At 39.7% G+C, this 21035-nt stretch overlaps 1 protein-coding gene across 2 annotated transcripts in view; it reads right to left on the minus strand.

Moving 5' to 3' along the window:
* Nucleotides 1-21035, minus strand: part of CDK6 (cyclin dependent kinase 6) — a 131461-nt gene that overhangs the window by 31494 nt on the left and 78932 nt on the right. For both annotated transcript variants that reach the window (XM_059481648.1, XM_059481639.1), the window contains exon 5: nt 5753-5862. In XM_059481648.1, the coding sequence (XP_059337631.1) occupies nt 5753-5862 (110 nt within the window). The remainder of the gene's footprint in view (nt 1-5752; nt 5863-21035) is intronic.

Here is a 21035-nt window from a genome sequence, read left to right on the forward strand (position 1 = left end):
TTCTCCATCCACCTTCAGGTTTTGGAGAGAGCTTAAAAAAAGATGTTCTTGTTACACGTGGCTATTTCTTTCTGCAACCACTTGATCATCTTCATCCCACAAAGCATTACCTGAAACTTCAACTGCAGAGCTGGATCTGCTGCTCTTCCTTTGCTCACAAGTCAGGGAGAGGCAGAAGTGAGGGGCACATTCTGAGTGGGTCCTCCTTCTCAGAATCACAGGAACATTGGGATTGGAGGAGACCTTGAAGGTCATCCACTCCAATCACCAATCCAGCAGCATCATAATCCCTCCTGAGCCATAGCCCCAAGTGCCACATCCATCTCTTGAACACTTTCAGAGACAGTGACTCCACTATGTACCTGTACAACTTACTCCAATGTCTGAGCACTCCTGGACTGAATTTTTTTTTTCTAATACCTAATCTGAACCTTCCCTGGCTCAGCCTACTCCATTTCCTCTTGTTCTGTCACTTGAGATACGGCAGATGAGACGGACCCCCACCTCACTACAATCTCCTTTCAGGCAGTTGTAGAGAGCATTGAGGTCCTGCCCCAAGTCTCCTTTTCTCCACAACAACCCCAGTTCCCTCAGCTGCTTCTCATGGGATATGTTTTCTAGACTCTTCACCAGCTCCATTTCCCTTTTCTGGACACCCTCCAGCACCTCAATGTCCTTTCTGAAGTGAAGGACCCAGAATGGAACACAGCATTCAAGGTGTGATCGTACCAATGGTGAGTACAGAGGGACAATCACTTCCTCAGTCCTGCTGGCCACACTCCTTTTATGGTCTCCTTTCACAAACCTATTCTACCACCTGGTTCTATAGTTGACCCAGGAAAGTACATGCAATGGATCTGATGACTGCACTTCAAACTGTACTAGTAACTTAAGGCTTGTTTAGAAAGGGGAATAAAGATTTACTATATTTTAGTGCTTTAGATTATCTACAACTACTCAATACCCTAAGACATTGTAGCTAAGAATGAATATGTGTACTGCTAGCTTTTTAAAACCTGATGTTCTGTGATTCTAGGCAGCCTGTAGGTCCCAAGCCCAGTGTTCACATCACCAGAGTTTTGATATCATCACATCTGTATACATTATCTACAACAACAAAGTCCCAAGCTCATGCTTTTTCTACACATGATAACTCCTCTAATTGGACAAATTTATACCATTGAAAGATGACTTGTATGCCAATAGCTTCTTTCCCTGTGTCTGCTATTTGTGCCCACCAGGGAACTTGGCCCACCACAGGTATTTCAGTAGAGTCACACATCTCTTATCTGCTATTACAATTTTCAAGCACAGTTGGTAATGCAGTAACTGTCTCACATATCTTAGGAGTTGACAGAGTAGGCTGAAAAATGAGACAACTGCTAAAAACATGATTTAATATTTAAAAATGAGTAAATAATAACCTCATAATATTCATGCCAATCTTGCAGCTTACGAATTTCTGGGACTGATGATTTTACCAAATGCAGGCTGATTAAAACACCATGGAGCCAGTGCATGAACAGCCTCAGTAAGAAACCCATGTAAACAGAATTAATTCCCTGGATAGATGAAACTTGTTGCACTGAGATAATATTGTTTAACTTTTAATTTGGGGAGGTGGAAAAGGGTGTTGGGAAGGACTGTCTTTCCAGTTTTGGGTTTGAATTGGTGCCTGTAAACATGCAGTCACATAGCCACCCTCAAGTATGACTTCTTCAGCTTGACTAGGCTGTGAATATAACAGAGGCTACAAAAACTAATAGTCTCTTCTGATGATTTTTAGCTCTGTATTTAATTCAAAGGGGGACAAACCCAGTTGACTGTTTAAATTATAGTTAAATGTGCCCAGCTGGAATTGTTACATAGATAGCCAGACTCCTGAGTTCCACATACACACCTACCAACCTCCTAGTCAGTGCAGCATTGAAATCATACAGGAGTGTGGTTTTGAAAACTGGGCAGGTATAGATAAAGTAAGACGAAGCACCAAAATATTTTGTCATATTTTCTCAAGACTGACTACTCAGAAGGGAATCCATGATTGGTGATCTCAGTTTTCTTTTATAGAGCATTTCACTCAGATCTGAACCTGGGATTCCAGTCTTTTCCCCCTTTCACCCTCATTCACCTGGATTAAGTATTACCTAACTGCAGCAAGAAGACATTCTCTTCTTCTCTAAATCACTGGCCATGGCTTCCTGCTTAGGAGCTGCCCACACTCCCTGAGCCAGCTGGAATAGTTTTATGTATCCAGACAGAAGAACATGCTACTCCCATTTCTGCCTTTCTCTTTAGTGAGGCGTTCACCGAGTAGAAGGTACAAAGCCCTTTCCTACTGGCCTGGAAAATGCTCAGCCTCCAAGTACAGTATTTTTATAAGTAATTCAAATCTTTATCTAAACACTACAAAAAAGCCAAATGGTGTCCCCATGCCCTCAGGCCCCTGTCAATCCTGCCAGCTGTATCTCTGAAGGACTCTCTGATATGGTAGCAAGCCATAGCATAGCTTACAATTTCCCCTACTGGTTTTTACTATCCATGCACCAGAGCTTTTTAAATCAAAGAAAACAGGCACTATAGACAAATACATTTACTCTTCTGTTACATAATGACACTCCATCCAAATGTCTAGAAGTCACTGCAAACCGCTTAACTAAACAGGAAATTTAAAAACTGGACCTGTCATACAAGGAATTTTCAAAGTAATGCTTTATTTTGGGGGTGCTGTCATCAGCAGTGCATATGGACAGAAAACACAAACACAGCAGAAGAGTTTTTGTGTACATAACACATACACCTGAGTACTGAGCAGTTTACTGCTGATCTGTAAATAGAATAGGATCCTTGGGAATCTAACTGAGGGATTTTAGGATACAAACTCTATGTGTTCATCTCTGCGGAAGCCTATAAATCTGCACCAAAATTAAAATGTGCAGTTTTAAAATAGCTGTGACTTTATACAAACCTCACTGAGGGAGGAAAAGAGCTGAAAAGTGTCATTTGTTTAGCTGAATCAGCCAAGATGAGAGAAATGTTCAAATTTACTTTAGGTGTGTCTAGACAGAGATATATTTATTTATTTATTTTGTGTCCAAGTCCTTTACACACTTCTGTGTATTTCTGATCTACTTCTTAAATAAATACTTGGTTTGCATTTGTCTTAAAAATTGTTTAGATTAACGGTGATTTAAACTGAGGTGCCATCCACTTAAAACACATAGTAACCTGCAACATACAGACTGGACCATTCATACAGAGCTCACTTTTCTCCTGCACTTATCCAGGCTTAAAGCACCCTCACTGTGTTTGTGACAGCCTACAAAATTCCATTCAAGCAAACTCAGACTGTCCAATGTCTCCTTGACACAAACAGGATTCTGGTATATTTTGTGATGCTGTATAGTGTTTTATTATGAAACCCATTCCAGGGAAGTCCCTGGGATACAAAAATGCCCACGGAAGTCTCAGTATGCTTCTTAAAACTGACAGACCCTTAGAAAGACAGACTCTTAAGGGAGCAAAAAGAGAGAAAGCAAAAGAGAGTAGTAAAATAAGGCAAAAGTACCCAGTAGGACAGCAAAATGAAATTATTGTCTTAATATCAAACCTGTATCTATCACACAAAGTTTTAGCTGCATTCTCATACACTTATCCTACCAACACCAGTGGAAATACAGATTGGTGATTACCCAAGGGCACTACCATTTCCCAGTAAAATTGCTATTGCATTTATTCAATCTTTTGGATATACTCCACGGAGTTTGCAGAATTTTACATTTTACAGCTACCAAGGTCACAGTAACATGGGCTTTCTTTTGCAATCCATCAGAAGAATCCAAAAGACAACACAGATCATGCAGAGAGTATTGCAATGTTAACCCACAGAGCCACCATCAGGGCTGCTTGCTGTGGCTTATGGCAAAGACCCTGGAGAAAAGTCTTCCAAATCATGCTTGTACACTGAAGCATGTAGAAGTCATATTGTTGGTGATGTAAGAACATAGTACATACAGATTTGGCAGATTCCTGACCTCTACAGTTTTTGACAGTCTCCCAAATACAAGACTCAGAGTGTCAGACTGACCCTATCTGTCAAGAAAATCTGGTTTTATTGAACTCTGGTTCAAATCAGATTCATTAGTATAAGAAAAAAATACTGGTTTTGTAGTATTAATGTAATATTTGCATTTATATATAAGTAGAAAATTTAAATTATTGCGTGAATATGGAGAGTCAGAAAAGTTCACACACCATAACAAGAAAAAATAAAACTAAATTGGTGGAGTTTGTATATGGCAGTATTTCTTACCTGTCAATGCTTCAAATTAAATGAGAGGAAAAATAAAGTTTTGAGCATGTAATAAAGTTCTGCATTCATTTTTTGGCCTGTATCACTCTTATTTCAAATGGTAAAATGAAGCTTTTGACTCTCGTTTTTGAATCAGAAAAACTAGCAGCAGCTTAATACTATTGTGAATATATAGAATATGTCGAATATGTCGAAATAAATATTGTGATTGGGTGAATATGTGAATAATATTGTGAATATGGGCCAAGACTGAATCTTTAAAAGTTTGCAATGGAGACTTTAAGTGATATTCCTAAAATACTCGTTCTTTTTTTCTCTCATTTTCTGACTTCATTTCTGAGTCAGAGACAGAGAGGGTGGAGGATAACTCTACCCAGGCCATTTGACCAGGCAAGAAGCCCAAGAAAAATAATTTTTCCATATAACATTAATAAGCAGTAAAATCCCAAAGTTATTTTGCAAGACTTCAATTAGTATTTGAACTTACTGTATAAATTACATAGTTGTTTCTCAAGGCCCTTATAGCATTGAATCCCCTTCTAAATTTCACTTATTTGGGGTTTTAGGTTTGACCCAATATATATTTTTATTTCAAATTTTTGTTCTGTATATCCTTTGGCTTCACCACGGGTGTTAAAAATGCTATACACTTTCTATATGGAGATCACCTAGGTGATGACAACATGCACTTTTTGCCTTTAGCTCAACCAAAATGCAAGTGATTGGGTTAGTATTAAGACAGATTTACCCTGTTAAAACTCTTGCAGGTTTGTTCCTCTCCCCACCTTACATGATACAATCTGCACATCAGTGTCTTTCCACAGGCAAAGGCCAGAACTTGAATTCACAGCTCACCTGCACCCAGCTTCATATTTTGTAGTGAGATAGTTCTGATATCATACAATCAGCTAAAAAAAAAAGCCATTTATCTTGAAGGATGGGGTTGACTACACTTACCATCTCTGCTACCCTACCATCAGGCTACATAAGTTATTCTTAAAAAACCCCACCTCTAGAAAACAACTTTACAGCAAGAGCAGACTACAAGCAAACACCTGATGTTCAATGCACAAACTGCAGAGGAAGAAGACCCTGCTGACCACAGTGCCCTGCCTTCCTCAGGGTAAATCCTTCCAGAACCCAGCTTTACTCAAATTGCTTAACAGCCTCTCTCAGCCATTTTTATCTGCATTTGGATTCAGGTTCAACCAGAAGACCACGATGCTCATGCAAGTTTTACTGAGAGCTGAGACTGCCATCAAAAGAGACTTCAAGATAGCGACAAGTATGAATCTGCAATGGACATTTATATTTTGCATGCAAATAAAACATCCTATCAGGCCTTTGCAATATAAACAAGATTTGGTGTATTGTAACAGGCATTACTGCAGATTTTTTTTCAAATGAAAAACATGAAGAGAATAAAACTGTATGTCTTACTTTCGACGGAACATTTCTGCAAATATGCAGCCAACACTCCAAAGATCAACTGCTGTTGCATAACTGGACTGAAGCAAGACTTCAGGAGCTCTATACCACAAAGTAACAACCTGCAAAACAAAAAGGAACAGAAAAGAGAGTGCTTAGCTGCAGAATTACAATTTTCTAAGTGCTCTATGTAAAGCTTCCACTTAGTTTAATCTATATTGTAAAAACTCAAGATATTAGGCCAATTGGTTTAGCCAGAACAGAGAAAAGGGTCCTGCATGGAAAATCCCAGTACCCACAGCTGCAGTGATGATGACTCAGGATATGAGAACATTTCTGGTCAAGAACATTGCAATTCAGGGTACAACAAAACTATAGGTTCAGGGCACAGCATTGGTATGACAATCACATTACCACAACACAATATCAGCAACTCTTTGAAGCTTTTGCAGCTTACAGAGCCCAAACACTTTCCAGTGGAGATTTGGAGTCTCCATAAGGCTAACATTAGTCAATTGAACAAGGTGTTTTTTCCTAACTTTTGTGGATGTAGATGTAGTCACCAGAGCCAAAGTAGTAAAAAAAAAAAAACAAACCAGGGTTTGTGGGTTTACCCATAGGACAAATCAGAATCTGTAGCAGGTCTGTTCTCAGCCCTTTAGAGTTTATGTACTATTTTCTATAAGAGAAATTGGGTTAATTCAAGTGCATGGGCGAATTATGGTAAACATGTTTGACCTGCCTCAAAAGTTGTCTCAGAAGAAACTGAAGAAAATGAAACTTTTTTTTAATCAGTTGGATACAGATTAAGTCAAACTCTTCTCAAAGCTGTCCCTTACCAAAGCATCAGTTCTGTCTACTGTGGTTTTCTTAGACACAAAGGAACCCAAACTGTCAGTTTTTAACTAAGCAACACAGCACAAGGGTTCCTGGCAGATTCCTGACCTTTACAGCTGTGTGGCTGTCTCTGTCCATGTGCTGCTGGTCAGACCAGCAGTAACTCCTGGTTGTGTTTCTACAGTAACACTGTATGTTCAAGTGACACACTTCTTCCCACAGACATATGCCATGTAAAGTGCTTGCTTTTAGCCTGTTCTGGCTGTGTCACAACATGTTGTAGAGACCCAGTGGAAATTTTACTGGCACTGCTCCATCAGTGTACTTTCATAAGTCTTGCTCACTGGACCCACAATAGAGATGGAACAGTTTATATTTACCCTTTTGTATCCCACAAGTAGACCAAATACAGATGAGACTGACTGTCTCTTCAGGATATTTGCAGAAGAATGCAAGGAGCTTCTGCAGAGTCCTGTGTGAACTACTATCTTGCTAGAATATAATCTCAGAGCCACAGGAGTATTCCTCCTGAATACAGTTAAAATCCAGCCATAACATATGACCATCAGCTAAGTGCCAATATTTTCTTACTCTGTGCTATAATTTAAACCTCTGACTATTAATATGGGGGCTGGCAGGGCCTCTACAACTACTGGTGTTTTCTTCAGCAAATATGAAAAAGGGAGATGTAATATTCAGGAGGAGCATGAACCAAACTAAACCTCTGGAAAAAAAATAGGATAGAAAAAAAGAAAAATATAAGAATGAAAATAAATTTTAAAATTATGTTAACTAGGATAGTGAGTTCTGAATTTCATGACCAAAACAAAGAAATGTGTAAGAATAGTGGGTTTTTTTAATGATAATAATGTAATTGTCTTCTAAAGAAAAATAACAATGGAAGTAATCAGCCAAATTTGCTGGTCAAAGCCAGATGAAACAAAAGCAAATACAACATTTATTACAATGGTTAAATGCCCTGACAGCCTTTGCATCCACTGAATGCCTATTGAAGGGAGGTTCGCAGATATTTGCAAGAGTGGTCATATTTGCTAACTGTTCTTTTAAACACCTTGATGTTTCTTTATAAAATTTGTTGATGAAACAGTTCAATACCACAGTACAAAGTACTGTGCTGGCAAGCTACATTTCCAGATACCGATCCACAGAAACAGATTCCTGTGTGGAAGCTGGGCTTTACTTAGCTCCATTTGTCTTGTTCCTGATTTGCTACCATACCAGTGATGCTTTTATGAAACACTTCTCTCTACAAAAACCAGAGACGTTTCTTCAGAAATTCACTCCAAGGAAAGAAGATAAATATATCTGTAGGTCAGGGATTCTCTCTGGAGATGCCCTGTCTGAATCAGATATAATTCCTCCTAAAACATGTTATTTTTCCTAATGCAGATACATCTCTCAAACTGAACTATGCTTTTATTCTCACAGTACATTTGTGGAAAAGCTTACTGAGGTGACATTGCTTTGAAAAATTAGATATAACAATTTCAATCCATTACTGTTTGTGAATGGCTGGATGTAGTGTCAGGAGGAAGAGCTGTGTGGTCTCTGATCTGTGGGAATACCACCAAACCTCATGATTCCTCGTTTAAGGTCCACATGGCTCTTCTCACACAGAGATAAGATGATTTACAATAAGGATGATTTATTTTTCCCAATCCCACAAGCTCTACAGCATTAAGGCTCTGCGCTCTCACAGGCAAAGAACCAAGGGATGCATGGCTGTGGACCATATGCCCAAACTGAAGTCCCCTCCAGATGAGTGTGGACAGGACACTGCTCCCTTCCCGAGGGATGCACCGCAGTCCTGCCCGTGCGTGTCCCGGGGCAGAGCGCTGCTTTCAGAGGGCTGAGGAAGTGTGCAGCACCGCGGCTGCTTCCCCCATGAGACCCCTCACTGCCGAGTTCCCCAGGCATCTGCACCCTGCTATGCTCCATCCAGGCATACACAGGGCACTGGGAGATTTTACTCGGGTAATTTGGGAAGTTAAACCTGTAAAATGTAAGATTTTCAAAAGACTAACAGTTAAATTTCAGCTAATGCCAGACTGCACTCTAGTCAGAGGAGAAGGAATCTGTGTAGAGCTGTTTTGATATGCTCTGTCATTAATGTGCCACTATAAAAGTCATCAAATAACCTTTATGGTTTGTAACACGCAAGTCTGTGTTTCAAAATGTGAATCTGAAAGGGATCAAAATGTACTAAATGTCAATTCACATACAAGTAATGCCACAAAAGGATGACTCCTTTTGTGGTCAGGGTCTTCTCCTGAAAAGCACAGGATGATGAGTGTGATGCAGTGGTTTTGACAGTTTCACACTCTCTCTTACCATAGAAACCAAGAAAATATTTGTGGACATTCCATTAACATTTGCAGAGAAGTAGAAATGAAAATTATTCTGAACACAGGATATGGTGAGGCTGAACAAGCAGGTCATCACTTCCTCTTTAGCATAGTTCTGAGTGAAAAAATGCTTTGCTTAGGTAAGTCACACTACCAGGGAAACAAGGCCTCCCTGAGCGACAGGGAACTTAACAGAGCTGCTTGATTAGGTCCCATTTTTAGGATGAAAAAAGCATCAGTACCTACATCAGTACCTCTCACTTAAATTCTGTCTCTCCGAAAATCTGGCACAAATTAAATGCAGCACATGATAATTGCTGTGTAGGAAAAGGATTCATGATCATGTGCTGATGGAGATCCTAAATTGTGCAAGACTCCAAAATACTTTGGAGGTTGTAGACTTTAGTGACCATGTTGCATTTTAGTCCTCTCTCCTAAGGAACTTCACTGCCTTCTCCTTGTTCTCCTCACCCTGGCTGTTCTCTTCAGTTCCTCTCTTACACCAGCTAGGTTTCTACCATGTCCCATGACCTCCTGGCTTCTCTCTGCTGCCCTCCTGTCGCACACACCAGTGGTCCCCTGACAGCATCACCCAACATAGCTAATTCCCTGCTGTTCCTGTGAACCCAGGTGAACACAGTCTGCTGCCCTACTACATCCCATGGGCTCTGCTTTCCCTCACATTCCTCATCAGCTCCTCTGCACCTCCAAGTTCCCCCAAATTTCACACCCTGTCCTCTCTTCTTTCAACTCCCTCCAAATGCTACTCGGCAAAATTATCTCCTTTTCCTCCTTTAGCTTCTTAGCTAAAGAAATCTGTCCTGAAGATACCCTGAAACATTTGTATTTAATAGATCCAGCTACATATGAAAAGACTGAGAAGATTCACACACTGGAAGAAGTAGGTACCTAAATAAGTTCCCTTTCCAGTGCACGTTCTATGTTTCTACTATCCAGATAAGATTGGATGGTATCAGGTAAGAAGCAGCTGCAGATCACTACTTCCAACTATTTTAAAGTTAATAAATTTAGGCAGCACTTCATGATGAAAATAAATGATGTGTATTTGAGAGGCAGTAGAGAGGAAAAGAACATCTGCAAAAGTCTAATGAGGCTGTGTCTGACTCTCTGAAGAAGGAAATGTGCTCAGCGAGAAGCACGGGCAGAGCTGCAGTTAGAGTCAGAGGAAGAAAGAGAACTTCGTTTGAAATAAAATTTTCTGCCTTTCAGCCACCTGACAGATGTGGCTATCAGGCACCACCTAACCCAAGGAGTTTCAATCCTTCATCTCATGTTACTTGTTTCTGATGAAAAATCAAAATAGTGGGAAGTGTCTACTCACTGGCAACAGAACAGAAGATCTAGGCATTGTGTCAGTCTCATATAGTTTCCATTTACTTTACAGAACAAATTTTCATTTTTTTCATTAAGCATAACTGCTTAATTTAAATGGATCTGCACAATATACAGCCCTTTCCAAATACAGTTGCTGTCTGAATAGCATTCAGTTATAAAAAGACAAAGACAAACAGTGGTTTAGGGATGGGGTTGAGTAACACAGACACAAAGGACTACATTTCAGTTTGCCACAGACTTTAAGTACAGACCAATGCCCAGTTGCACAGCTACACGAACAAAGCAGGGATCAGACTGTAACACAGCAGCTATGTCTGTGCTAGGAAATTAAATGGGACAGGAAATGTTCCTTCGGCACTGAGACCAAAAAGTACAGAGTGGCTGATGTCCATATTATTAAATTCTCAGCCTCCCAAAAAAGGTGACCGCATGCAAACTGCTTATTGGGAATGGTCTTCAGTCCATGCTTAGCTGCCAGCGCCTAGGAACTGTCTGGGGAAGGGCTGGTCGGAATAACTCATGCCAGGAACCATTCTAATAATTTAACAGTATAGACAATTGAGCTCCAGTACCCACGAATGTTTTCTGGCACTGTTTAATCTACCAGCCAGTGAGTCACACTGTGGCCCCGGGTCTTCCTTTCACTCCAGAAAGAAGGCATTTTGCTATGCTTCCCTCATCTCCTCTGATTCAGAGGTGGCTCCACAAGAGTGATGGGGTGGGGGAGGCATGGCTTACTCCTCATCTCACCCAGCAACTGGTCTTACTTTATCCTAAATGTGTTGCACAGGTCAGATGAACACACACTGCATTTGATTGCCATCCATGGGGAGAATCTGACAGGCCCATATGCAAACATCTTCCTTTTAGATATCCAAAGCCGGATGAGACTAATTCTATACTAATTAGTTCTGAAGGGGCTTGGAAGAAGCCTGTAAAACCTTTTAAAACACTAACTTTCACGGAAATCATGCCACAAAAGAAATTAGCAGGATGCTTAAATTCACATCAAGTATCTTTGAATCCAAGTAAAATTCTTTCTGTAAATATTTTGCTTTTGTGATTGTGGTTTCTTCTCTGCTCTTTCTGTATTGATTTTGTTAATTATATTGGCCATTAGATGCTGGTTCATTTTGTTACTTAAAGTATTTAAATCTTATGAAAGATTACTTGCAAATTTTTTAATGTTCCCTACAATAGCTCTTAAACTCAGTTTAAGAACTTAAACTCAGTTTAAGAACTTAGTTTTTTTGTTCAGTTCTCACTAACAAGGCTTTCACATGATCTTCAGGACATCTTTTTGACTGTTTTTAATTTATTTTTGTCCTTTCTTTTTGAGCAAAATGAGGGAACGTACTACAGAATATACGGTACAGTATGCAGAGTCAAGCTGTTCAGCGTAGCTTCATGGTCTTCCAATTTCACAAAAATTCTTTTGCTGTTCACAAGGATTGAAAGTAGAATCTTAGCAAATTCACTATGAACCTGCTACTTCATGGCTTATTCTTTAGGTCTGAGACTGTAAAACAACTTGAAGAATTTTCTTGAAGCTTTGTAAAAAATGTCTTAGCTTTATGACTAAGCTTGACGCATTTGCCACAGACTAGCTGGAGAGGACAGAATTACAGACAAGCATATTGACTGAAGCCTGGCTTCAATCCCTACTGCAGAGAGAGGCTGTTTCTGCCTAATCCACCTCCCTCTCACTTGGTAGAAACACAGCTGAAAAGACTCCACAGAGACTGAAAAGAAGAAATGGAATTTCTGACCTGAATATGCTAAAATGGCTCGCTGGTCTAACAGTGTAATGTTGCTTAAAATGAAGTCAATATAATATTAAAAACTGCTTAGGAAAAGAAAGCATTTGTTTAATAACATTTCATTGTCTTCAGTTTGGAGTATGGACCAATAGCCAGGACTGAGCAGAGCAGAAGTGGTGATCCAGAGGGCTGGTGACACTAGGTTGTGACATGATGGCATTTCTGCAGGATCATGGGCCCTGCACTTGTCCTGTGTGCTGCTCTGAGTCCTCCTGACAGCCCAAGGTGGCCCCACTTTCCAATCCTCTGGTGTAACAGATCCACCACCACCCCCTCACCATGCCCTGCTCTGCTCCAGCAATGATGATATTCCCCACCTCCTCTTCCATGCCCCCTAGGAACACTCCAAAGACCTCTGGAAGTGCATCACACCTACCCCACATAGGGAAATGATTTTGTGTGTGTTTTTGTGTGTGTGAGCCCTGGGAAATAAGGGAGGAGGTAGTGTGGGGTGTGCTGGAGGCAGGAGCAAGGGAAAAAGAGGTGAGGAAGGGAGGAGAGACAATGCCTCATTCCACTCTGCAGCACCATGCACAACATGCACCATGCTCTCCTCCAGCAGAGACAGAGAACATGTTCAAAACCCACCTGTACCACAGGTGTAATGAGGACAAGATTGGAGATTTTAGCATGTGCTGAATTTTAGCCTTTGTATAGTGGTTTATTTTTCATCTCTGGTTTGGAACAAGGGTGTGTCTCCTTTACTTGCTGGCAACTGCCTGACTGTTTTCCTATCACTATCCTTAGATTGCAGACTGAGCATTCTGCATTTATAAAGCACATCTAGGCCTCTCTTTAACCTATCTCTGAAGACCTATTATTACTGCTAACTGTGATAGAAAAGGCAGTAATTGCTACATTATATGATCTACTTTAGTTTCCAGGGATAGTATCTGCCCGAACAATTACATTTGTTTAATATCTCTTTTGAGTAGTGGCTCTTCCATTGTTATTTAACTGTTTTCAGTTCCATCACAGAGACAGGTACGACTGGAGAGAATGTTTCTTTCTTAGAGAAAGATGGCCATAGTTTGTCTGTTTATAGAAACATTAAAATAGTTTCCCTTTTAAAGTAAGTGTGTATCAAACTACTCTAGTGGCATTTAAAAAGCACTTCACTTCTTGACAAAAGATTTATCATGCAAAACATCCTTTCTAGTGCTCTGGGTCTGACGAAGTGCACACGGTAATACCAATTTTATCTCTTTATTCACATTTATCTCCATTTTGGGCACAAGACTGATGAATTGCTTTCTGAAAACCAGAATGAATGTTGTTGTCATTCCATGAGTTAGATCATCAAGCAAAAGATTATTTATTCACAGAAGACACAAATCCCAATCACGTGTACCACGCACTATCAAGTCACTGGTTTACAATGGGATCTCCTGGTTTTGATGCAAAAAAATTTGTGATTTGAAGGAAACATGGTTTAGCATCTACTGTAAGATATCATGACAAATAAAGAAGCCATTCATTTCTTAGATGTTCTACACACAAAGCTAACCAGAATTTTCCCTTTTTAATTTCTAGGAAGAACCACATCACCCAGTGTGACAGGGCTGCTGAAGAGCATTTCTAGGTACATCCGTTGTCAGGAGGCATGAACGTGTGTGCGTGTGTGTCTGCACATCATGTGCCTAGCTGAAGATACTTTACCTACATTCAGTGGTTTTACCTTAAAAGTCTCTGTGCACTGAACATCTGTGTGGAACAGCTACTAGAAAGGAAACCTGGCTCTTAACATGAGGTAATATTTCAACCACTAGTGATTCAGACCTTACCTCAAAATTCATACAAGGAAATATATTTCTTCTAAGCAGAGTATTTCACAGAATTCTCTACAGAGACGATATAGAGAACATTTCTGAAAGACTATCTGAGACTTCAGGTGAAAAGTGTTTTATCTTTACACAAAAAGAAAGGAGCAAAATAGTATCAGCAACACTACTCTACTTCATCCAGATCCCATGAAAGTCAGGCTTGCCAGGCCTTGTTGTGTATTGAAATCAAAACCGTAACTCTCTATTTTCTGAGCTGCAGTGCAGCCTTCTATGGTATATGGGACAACTCAATTCTTTACAGAAATGGTCAGCTTTGCATGCAATGAGACTTGTGCTTATATTGCAATGTATTGACAGATAGAGATACTTAACACTGAGACTGACAGACTTTAAATAGAAGTAGCCATTCTTCAATCACGATTCAAGACTCCAAATCAAATCTGTAGACTGAAACAGCAAATTCTAATAATCTATCTCAGAACTAAAAAGACCCACAAAGGCAGACAGAAATAAACATCACCGTATTCTTACACAGATCAAGTCAAACACCTACTGTAAGGAAGAAGACATTTCCTATCACAATTCCAAATGAAACTAAAGATAAAAAACCCTAAAAAAATCTAAAAGGTGTCAGCCTGAGACTGTGCCTTGGAATACAGACCTTGTTCTGGGTCTGGCTGCAGCAATTTGGCATGCCTCCACTTGCTCAGTCACCTGTTGGCATTAGCTAGCTCAGGGAACAGTCCTAACTTCTACAAGTACATCTTGGGCTTTGCTACAGTTGCTTTGCTCTCTTGTACATCTTTAAGCCACAAAATCAATTCATCTAGCGTCCTGCATACTCCCATGGGATGGCATGCACCTCTTTTACAGTCTCTCACATCACTGATGCACCGTCCCTGGGAGCAGGAGAACACACAGCTCTAACCTGTGCCAAGGACCAAACTGTGGTTGTCTCCATGCCAAGATCCCCCAAAGCTGCCCTTGTGACTGCCTGGCCTTTTCTTGAGTTCACCAGTCTAGAGAATTTGAGCCTTACCACCTACAGCTGGACTTGATAATGATGACCAGCTTTTCACTGCTACCAGAAAACCAGAGTCTGGATGACAGAAAAAAAGCATTCCCACTTCCTGGGGTGCTGTGTTGGACTCCAGTCCTAAACAGAAAAAGCCTAAATGAAGCAAAACCACAAAGGCCACCACAGCCCTCTCTCCCACAGAACTCTGGCCCACTTCTGCCAAGCCATCTTGAACAAAAGGAGGAGATGCAAAGAGAAACCACAAAGAATGGATTAGATTGGGCCAGTTCTCCAGGTGAGAGGCTTTACCGTGGGTAGCTTGGGAATCTAGATAGAAGAAACTTGGTGCAAACAAATTCTACAAGATACTATTTTCATTCAGTTGAGAATGAAACCTAGAAACTATTGTTGTGTCTGAAGGCAAAGTACCAATTTCACTGAGAGCCTGATATAGTAGATAAAAAAAGGCTGGTGGAGCAACATTGTCAGAGATGGTCATGTGAAGCAATAGCTTAAGAGTAAAAACTCCCAGGGTTTGGGAGGTTTTAATAATCCAGGGTTGCCAACTAGTCAGCTTCCCTGCAACAGAAGCTTCACTTGGGATGTACCTGACCTCACTACGTGTAAAGCTCTACTGGCTCATCATCATGACAACCATCAAGAGAGCTGGGCTTCCTACCTATGGCATAAAGCAACTCTGAACACTGCAAATCTGTTCCACATTTGAAGCTGAATGAGGTAGACTTTACTAGGGCCTTACACAAATGTATGGCTTTAAACTCAAGTAAGCAAAATTGTAAATGATACCACAGAGATGAAACTCCTAAGAAACACCTTTCAAGAGTTCCTTGAAATTACATTTGGGATACAAAACCCTCATGAAAAATCCTCTTTTCTAAAAACAAAAAAAAAAAAAAAGTGAAAAGAAATTTGTAAATACAAAGAAAATAAGAAAAAGTTGAGCTTTCCATACACAGATGCAATATATGCATAGGTTTATGCATTCATACATACTTACATATACGTTTATATACCACAGATCATTAGAAATTAGTTAAGTCTTGAAATAAACATCACCAGGACAATGACATGTAATTTCTAGACAAAAGCAATGACTGGAGAGAAAGATCAAAAACTGTAAGCAGGGTCTTCAGGCTGTCTGAATCTCACATTTAAGTAGCTTTGTGAGCTTAAGACTAATAAAATGCCAGGCACAAGCCACTGAAGTTCTGAAGCTCTTTGTAGGCATCTTTAGTTATCAAATTCTTCTTCTTACTCTGAAAGCATCTGCAGGTCTTACATGTAGATGGTCACACACATAAGAAAGACCTGTGCTGCAGAAACAAGCAGCTGTGTTTGAGCTAAAGCACTACTGTCAGCGATGCACTTTTGGTAGACAGATATCCTGGGTAAATGGAAGTTTTCAAAAGAAGTCCACATGGAGCCCTACCTGGTGAAGCCAGTAACCAAGAATGGTGGTAGAAGCAATATATGTTTGCATCTACATGAACATCTTGTGCAAATGTTATTAGGTTAACCTCAAAGTGGAAACTCAGCCAAAGGGGATTTAACTGGTACCTCCTACACCCAGGCACATTCTTTGACCACTAGGCTAGGGGCTTTTTGGGTGACAGCTCTTTCCTTGCCTTTGCTGAAGCCAAATCACTATTCTGCCAGGAGTATATGAGTCATGGGGCAAGACTGTGTCTGAAAGCAGCTGAATGCTTAAGAACAATCAGCTGGAAGGGGCAAGGAGCCGAGTTTCTGGATACTGCTCTGGAATGTGTATGCATTTTACATTAGACCATCACTGGATAAAAATAAAAGCAGGCATTAATTACATTAACCAGGCTGGATTCTACTTTGTATCTAGACAGACTGTATTCCACCTCTCTCTTCTAATGGATGGAACTCACAAAAATTCTAGAAGACAGCACTCAGCTTTCATCTGTGAAGAAAGAAGAAACATCTCCTCCCTTGGTACCTGATACACTATTCAGTAGACAAAACTAGGGTTCAGAGCACTAAGCGAAGCCCAAGATTTTGAAAGAACTAAAAGAAAATTTCTTCCACTTATAAATGTTATAGGACTTTCTGAACTGATATTAACTATCTGAAGATTTAGCAGAAAACCAGAATGTTACAGTTGGTCCAATACGAGACTTTCACAAACATTACTTCCCAATTTTAACATTAAAGATTGCATGATTATGTTATTTTCAAGAAGTCAAATTCTAAGGAAAATTATTTATAGATAACATATTGTGTTAGCTGGATAAGCAAGACCTGAATTAGTCTAGATCACTGAAGACTCTACTCCAGAGTAGTGACAGACTTATAAAAATATAAAATGTTTTATTTGTGAAAATAATGTTGTAGATCAGACTTCTATAGATAACACTCTCAAAACTGATACAAAGCATCAATTATTTAAGTCAAAGAGATAATAGCTTAAGACAATACAAACAAAAATGTTCAAGGTAATGAGTGCTTTCATGTTACAAGTTCTCAAGTCTGAGGGCACTGCATCAAGCTAAAGGACAATAAGATAAGAGCAATATTGCTAGTTACTAACAAATAGCAGATAAAAGACCTCTTCTGGATTCTGATTAAGTGACAGCATTCTACACATTCCTGTGAGTTGAGAAAGTTTGCCTGAGAACAGCAGCTATGTTACATGTGAAGCACCACTAAACAAGCGTATCTCTATGTTTTCAAATTCCAGTGTGAGTAATGGCTCTTTCTCCCATCCCTTTAACTCGAACAGAAGCTCCCTCTCTCCTACTGGACACGCAGGAATAACGTGCCGTGCTTCAGTTTCCATTAAGACACATAAATGTATATGCTGCAAATAAAGAGGAGTTCTGTAGGACGCCGTGGCTGCGAGCCAATGTTTACAATCCCCTGGGTGGGAAATGACGGGTGAAAGGCTCTCCATGGCAGGCTGGAGGAGTCTTTGCTCTTGCCGACAATGACCTTCTGCCTCGATTTTCAAAGTAGCTCCCCTGTTAACTCCTTGAACACTGTGAGCAGAGAGGCCTCAGAGAGGAAACACTTTCCCTCAGAGTCCAAATCCACTCTGAGGCATCTGTTTGACAGACCCCAATTTCAGCAGTGGTTAAGGGAATGTGGACTAATATGTGTACTCTGCATCTGCTGTTGGAGTGTGGCATTGAGATGCAATTTTAGTAGTCCAGAACAGGGCTTAGCTGTGTTCTGCATGATACAAAGTGAATGTTCTCAGCTTCAGGGAAAGTACATCAATTTACAGACACAGGGGTTTCCCAGACACTGAGCATAATGAGTCTCCAAGACAGAAGGAAAAATCCAATTTATAGATATATGTTTTAACTCTCTCTGGCCAATCAGCACCAATGTTGTTTGCTGGTAGTGGCAATACCTTCTCTTGGGGTGTCATTGAAAGAGGAATGATGCTAAAAAATAGAAGACAGACTGAACCACAGACTGCCATTGTGTGCAGTGAAGTGAAAACATACAACAAAGCACTCACAGTGGAAAAGAGATGTACTGCTTTAAAAGGTTTGCTCCTCTCCTGCCTGACAATGTAAAATACAATATTTAGGAGATCTCTTCTTGTGTGACATCCTTTTTGCTGCTCTGTAAATCACTCACGGCTCCTAAGAGTTCAGGAAGAGTCCTTATAAAAAAAGATAAAAATGGACTTACAAAATAGGCCTTCTAAAATGCTTATTGCAATATATACCCATCTTTGAAAGTATGAGAATAAATCAAATGGAAACTAATTTTCAAGCACTAGTGTAGATGCTTTAATGGTCTCAAAGATGGAGTCAGGTGCTGTTGTGAAAACATCAACCTTACTACCAGGTAACCTTGGAATGTTTTCCCGTCTTTGTCACTTGTCTAAGTCTTTTCAAAGATCCATTCTCAGAAACAATCACTGCATGTGAAAAATTCTCTACATATTCCCTGAAAGGGAATAAGAGTGCTTGCCATCTCCAGAAGACATTCACAGTGTTAAAAGCCACATAGAGAGAGCAACATCTATCCTCTCCTTGAACTTTTAGAGGAAGTCCTGTAAATAACATCCTCATGTGGTCAGGAAATACTTGTGTAACATCCATGTGTGGCCCCATGGATGCTGAGGAGGAGAGAAGAGAAGCAGCACCAGAAGCCAGAGCTTCTGCAGAGCCACCAAGCCCAAGTACCAGCAGCTCTGAGACTGACACAGGTCAGCAGCCTCTAAAGCTGTTGCGTTGTCTAAGGTTCTAAACTTAAAGAGGAACAGACAAGCTGGTAGGACCTCAGCTGTTCTTCTGAGGCAAAAAACATTTTGCATGAGAAGGGTAATGTTAGGCTGTGTCAAAAAACACAACTGGGCATCTCCAAAAGCTCCAAATACGCACATAATTCCCAGTGATTTCAGTCAATGCTCTGCGTGCTTAGAGGAAGACATCTGCAGGCAGTAAAATCATTGATATTTAGATCTATGCTTGTTTTTAATTGTTAGTACTTTAGAAAGTAGTTGTAAAAACAAAAAAAAAAAAATAGAATTACTCTATGTTTTCTAAAGAGTATATAATTGCAGCTAATAAATACTATTTTTTTCAAGGAAAATTGCATCCTGCAAGGAAAAGAATTTTTGATAATATCAAACAAAGAACTTATTTAGATTGGAATATTTTTCTTTTCTGTTAATATGAGGTTTTGTTACTGATATTTAAAATCATTAATGATCCTCGGATCAGAAACTAAGTGTTTCCAAGAGCTACCAGTATTGTTGTTTTTAGAAGGATACACTCAGGCCGAATTTAGAGCAAGTTAGGTTTTGTAATATGAAGCTTTTACAAAACATGGGTCTAAATGACCCCTCCTTAAGCTTTTCTATTTACAAAGCATCTTTAAACACCAGATAAACTTTGTTTTGTTTGGGGCTACTGCACGAAAATCTGAAAATGAAACTTCTTTGAAAAGAAGTAGGAACAAGACCAAAATAACCCATGAGCACAATCCAGGAGAAGGAAAACAGAAGCGAACAGCACAACTAATAAAAAATAGAATGGATTTTTAGTTACAGCAAAGATGGTATTTGGATCAATAAAAGAGAATTTTAGTACTTCTGAGCAACTGAAGTGTTAGTCCAGCACGGTGCCTTGAAATCACTTATGTGGAGACTAACATTTCTTAATACAAGTCTGGGTGTAATCTTCAGGCTGAAAAACAACATAGAGGACTGGAGATTATCTCTCTGAACTATTCTGCCATTCCCATATGTAGGGCCTGGGATGCACAACAGTTGACTGGGAAATGGTGTACACAAGAATTCTATCTATGTGTTGTATCTCACATGTCAGGCACAAGTGTAATTTTAATCAATTACATCTCAGGCAAGTACAAAATAGATTACATACCACTCCCATAATAAGTGATCTTAAAGTCAACTTATTTTTCAAAGTTTGAAAGACTTTCATTGTCCTTGACTGCAGACAGAAAGAACCAGTGTACTTATGAGAAATGAAGCCTATTCTAATTAATCTAACTTCCTGAGAAGTTTTAAGTATTTTGTAATGAGTAGCAGCTCAGTACATGCAAATATATGATTTTTTATTTTTATGAGGAAAAAAAGGCAAATCTGTAATTTGGAAGGTGATTTTCAGTACATTTATGTTGCTAAGCATGGGCCTGCTCTTGAACTCCGCTAACTTAGGGGACTTAAGAGAGTCTCATGCCAGCGATCAAGGAGCAAGCTGTACTTTTCTCTCCCATAGATCTGACCCTTTTTATTCATCTACTGCTTCTATACCACTTCGACAGCTTGTTTCCAACTGACATCCTTAACTGTGAATAAATTACATATACAGATTTTACTAGGGACCGTAAAGTGTGGCGGGTCTTTAAAGACAGCAACAATCTTTTTCCACATGTGACAGGATACGATGGTTGGTTACAAGGGTATGAAGAAGGTATCCATGCACAGGAAACAGCACAATTATTAGTAAAAATCAAGTAATTTTGCATCAAGGGCCACTGGTCACTGGAAGACGATCCAAGTACATCTAAAAATGCTGTATAAATATATGAAAACTTAAGGTCATAATAATAAATTTAATAATAACATATTTCTCATCAACTGAA

This window comes from Ammospiza nelsoni, chromosome 1 (assembly GCF_027579445.1).
Source record: "Ammospiza nelsoni isolate bAmmNel1 chromosome 1, bAmmNel1.pri, whole genome shotgun sequence".
Classification (NCBI taxonomy): Eukaryota; Metazoa; Chordata; class Aves; order Passeriformes; family Passerellidae; genus Ammospiza; species Ammospiza nelsoni.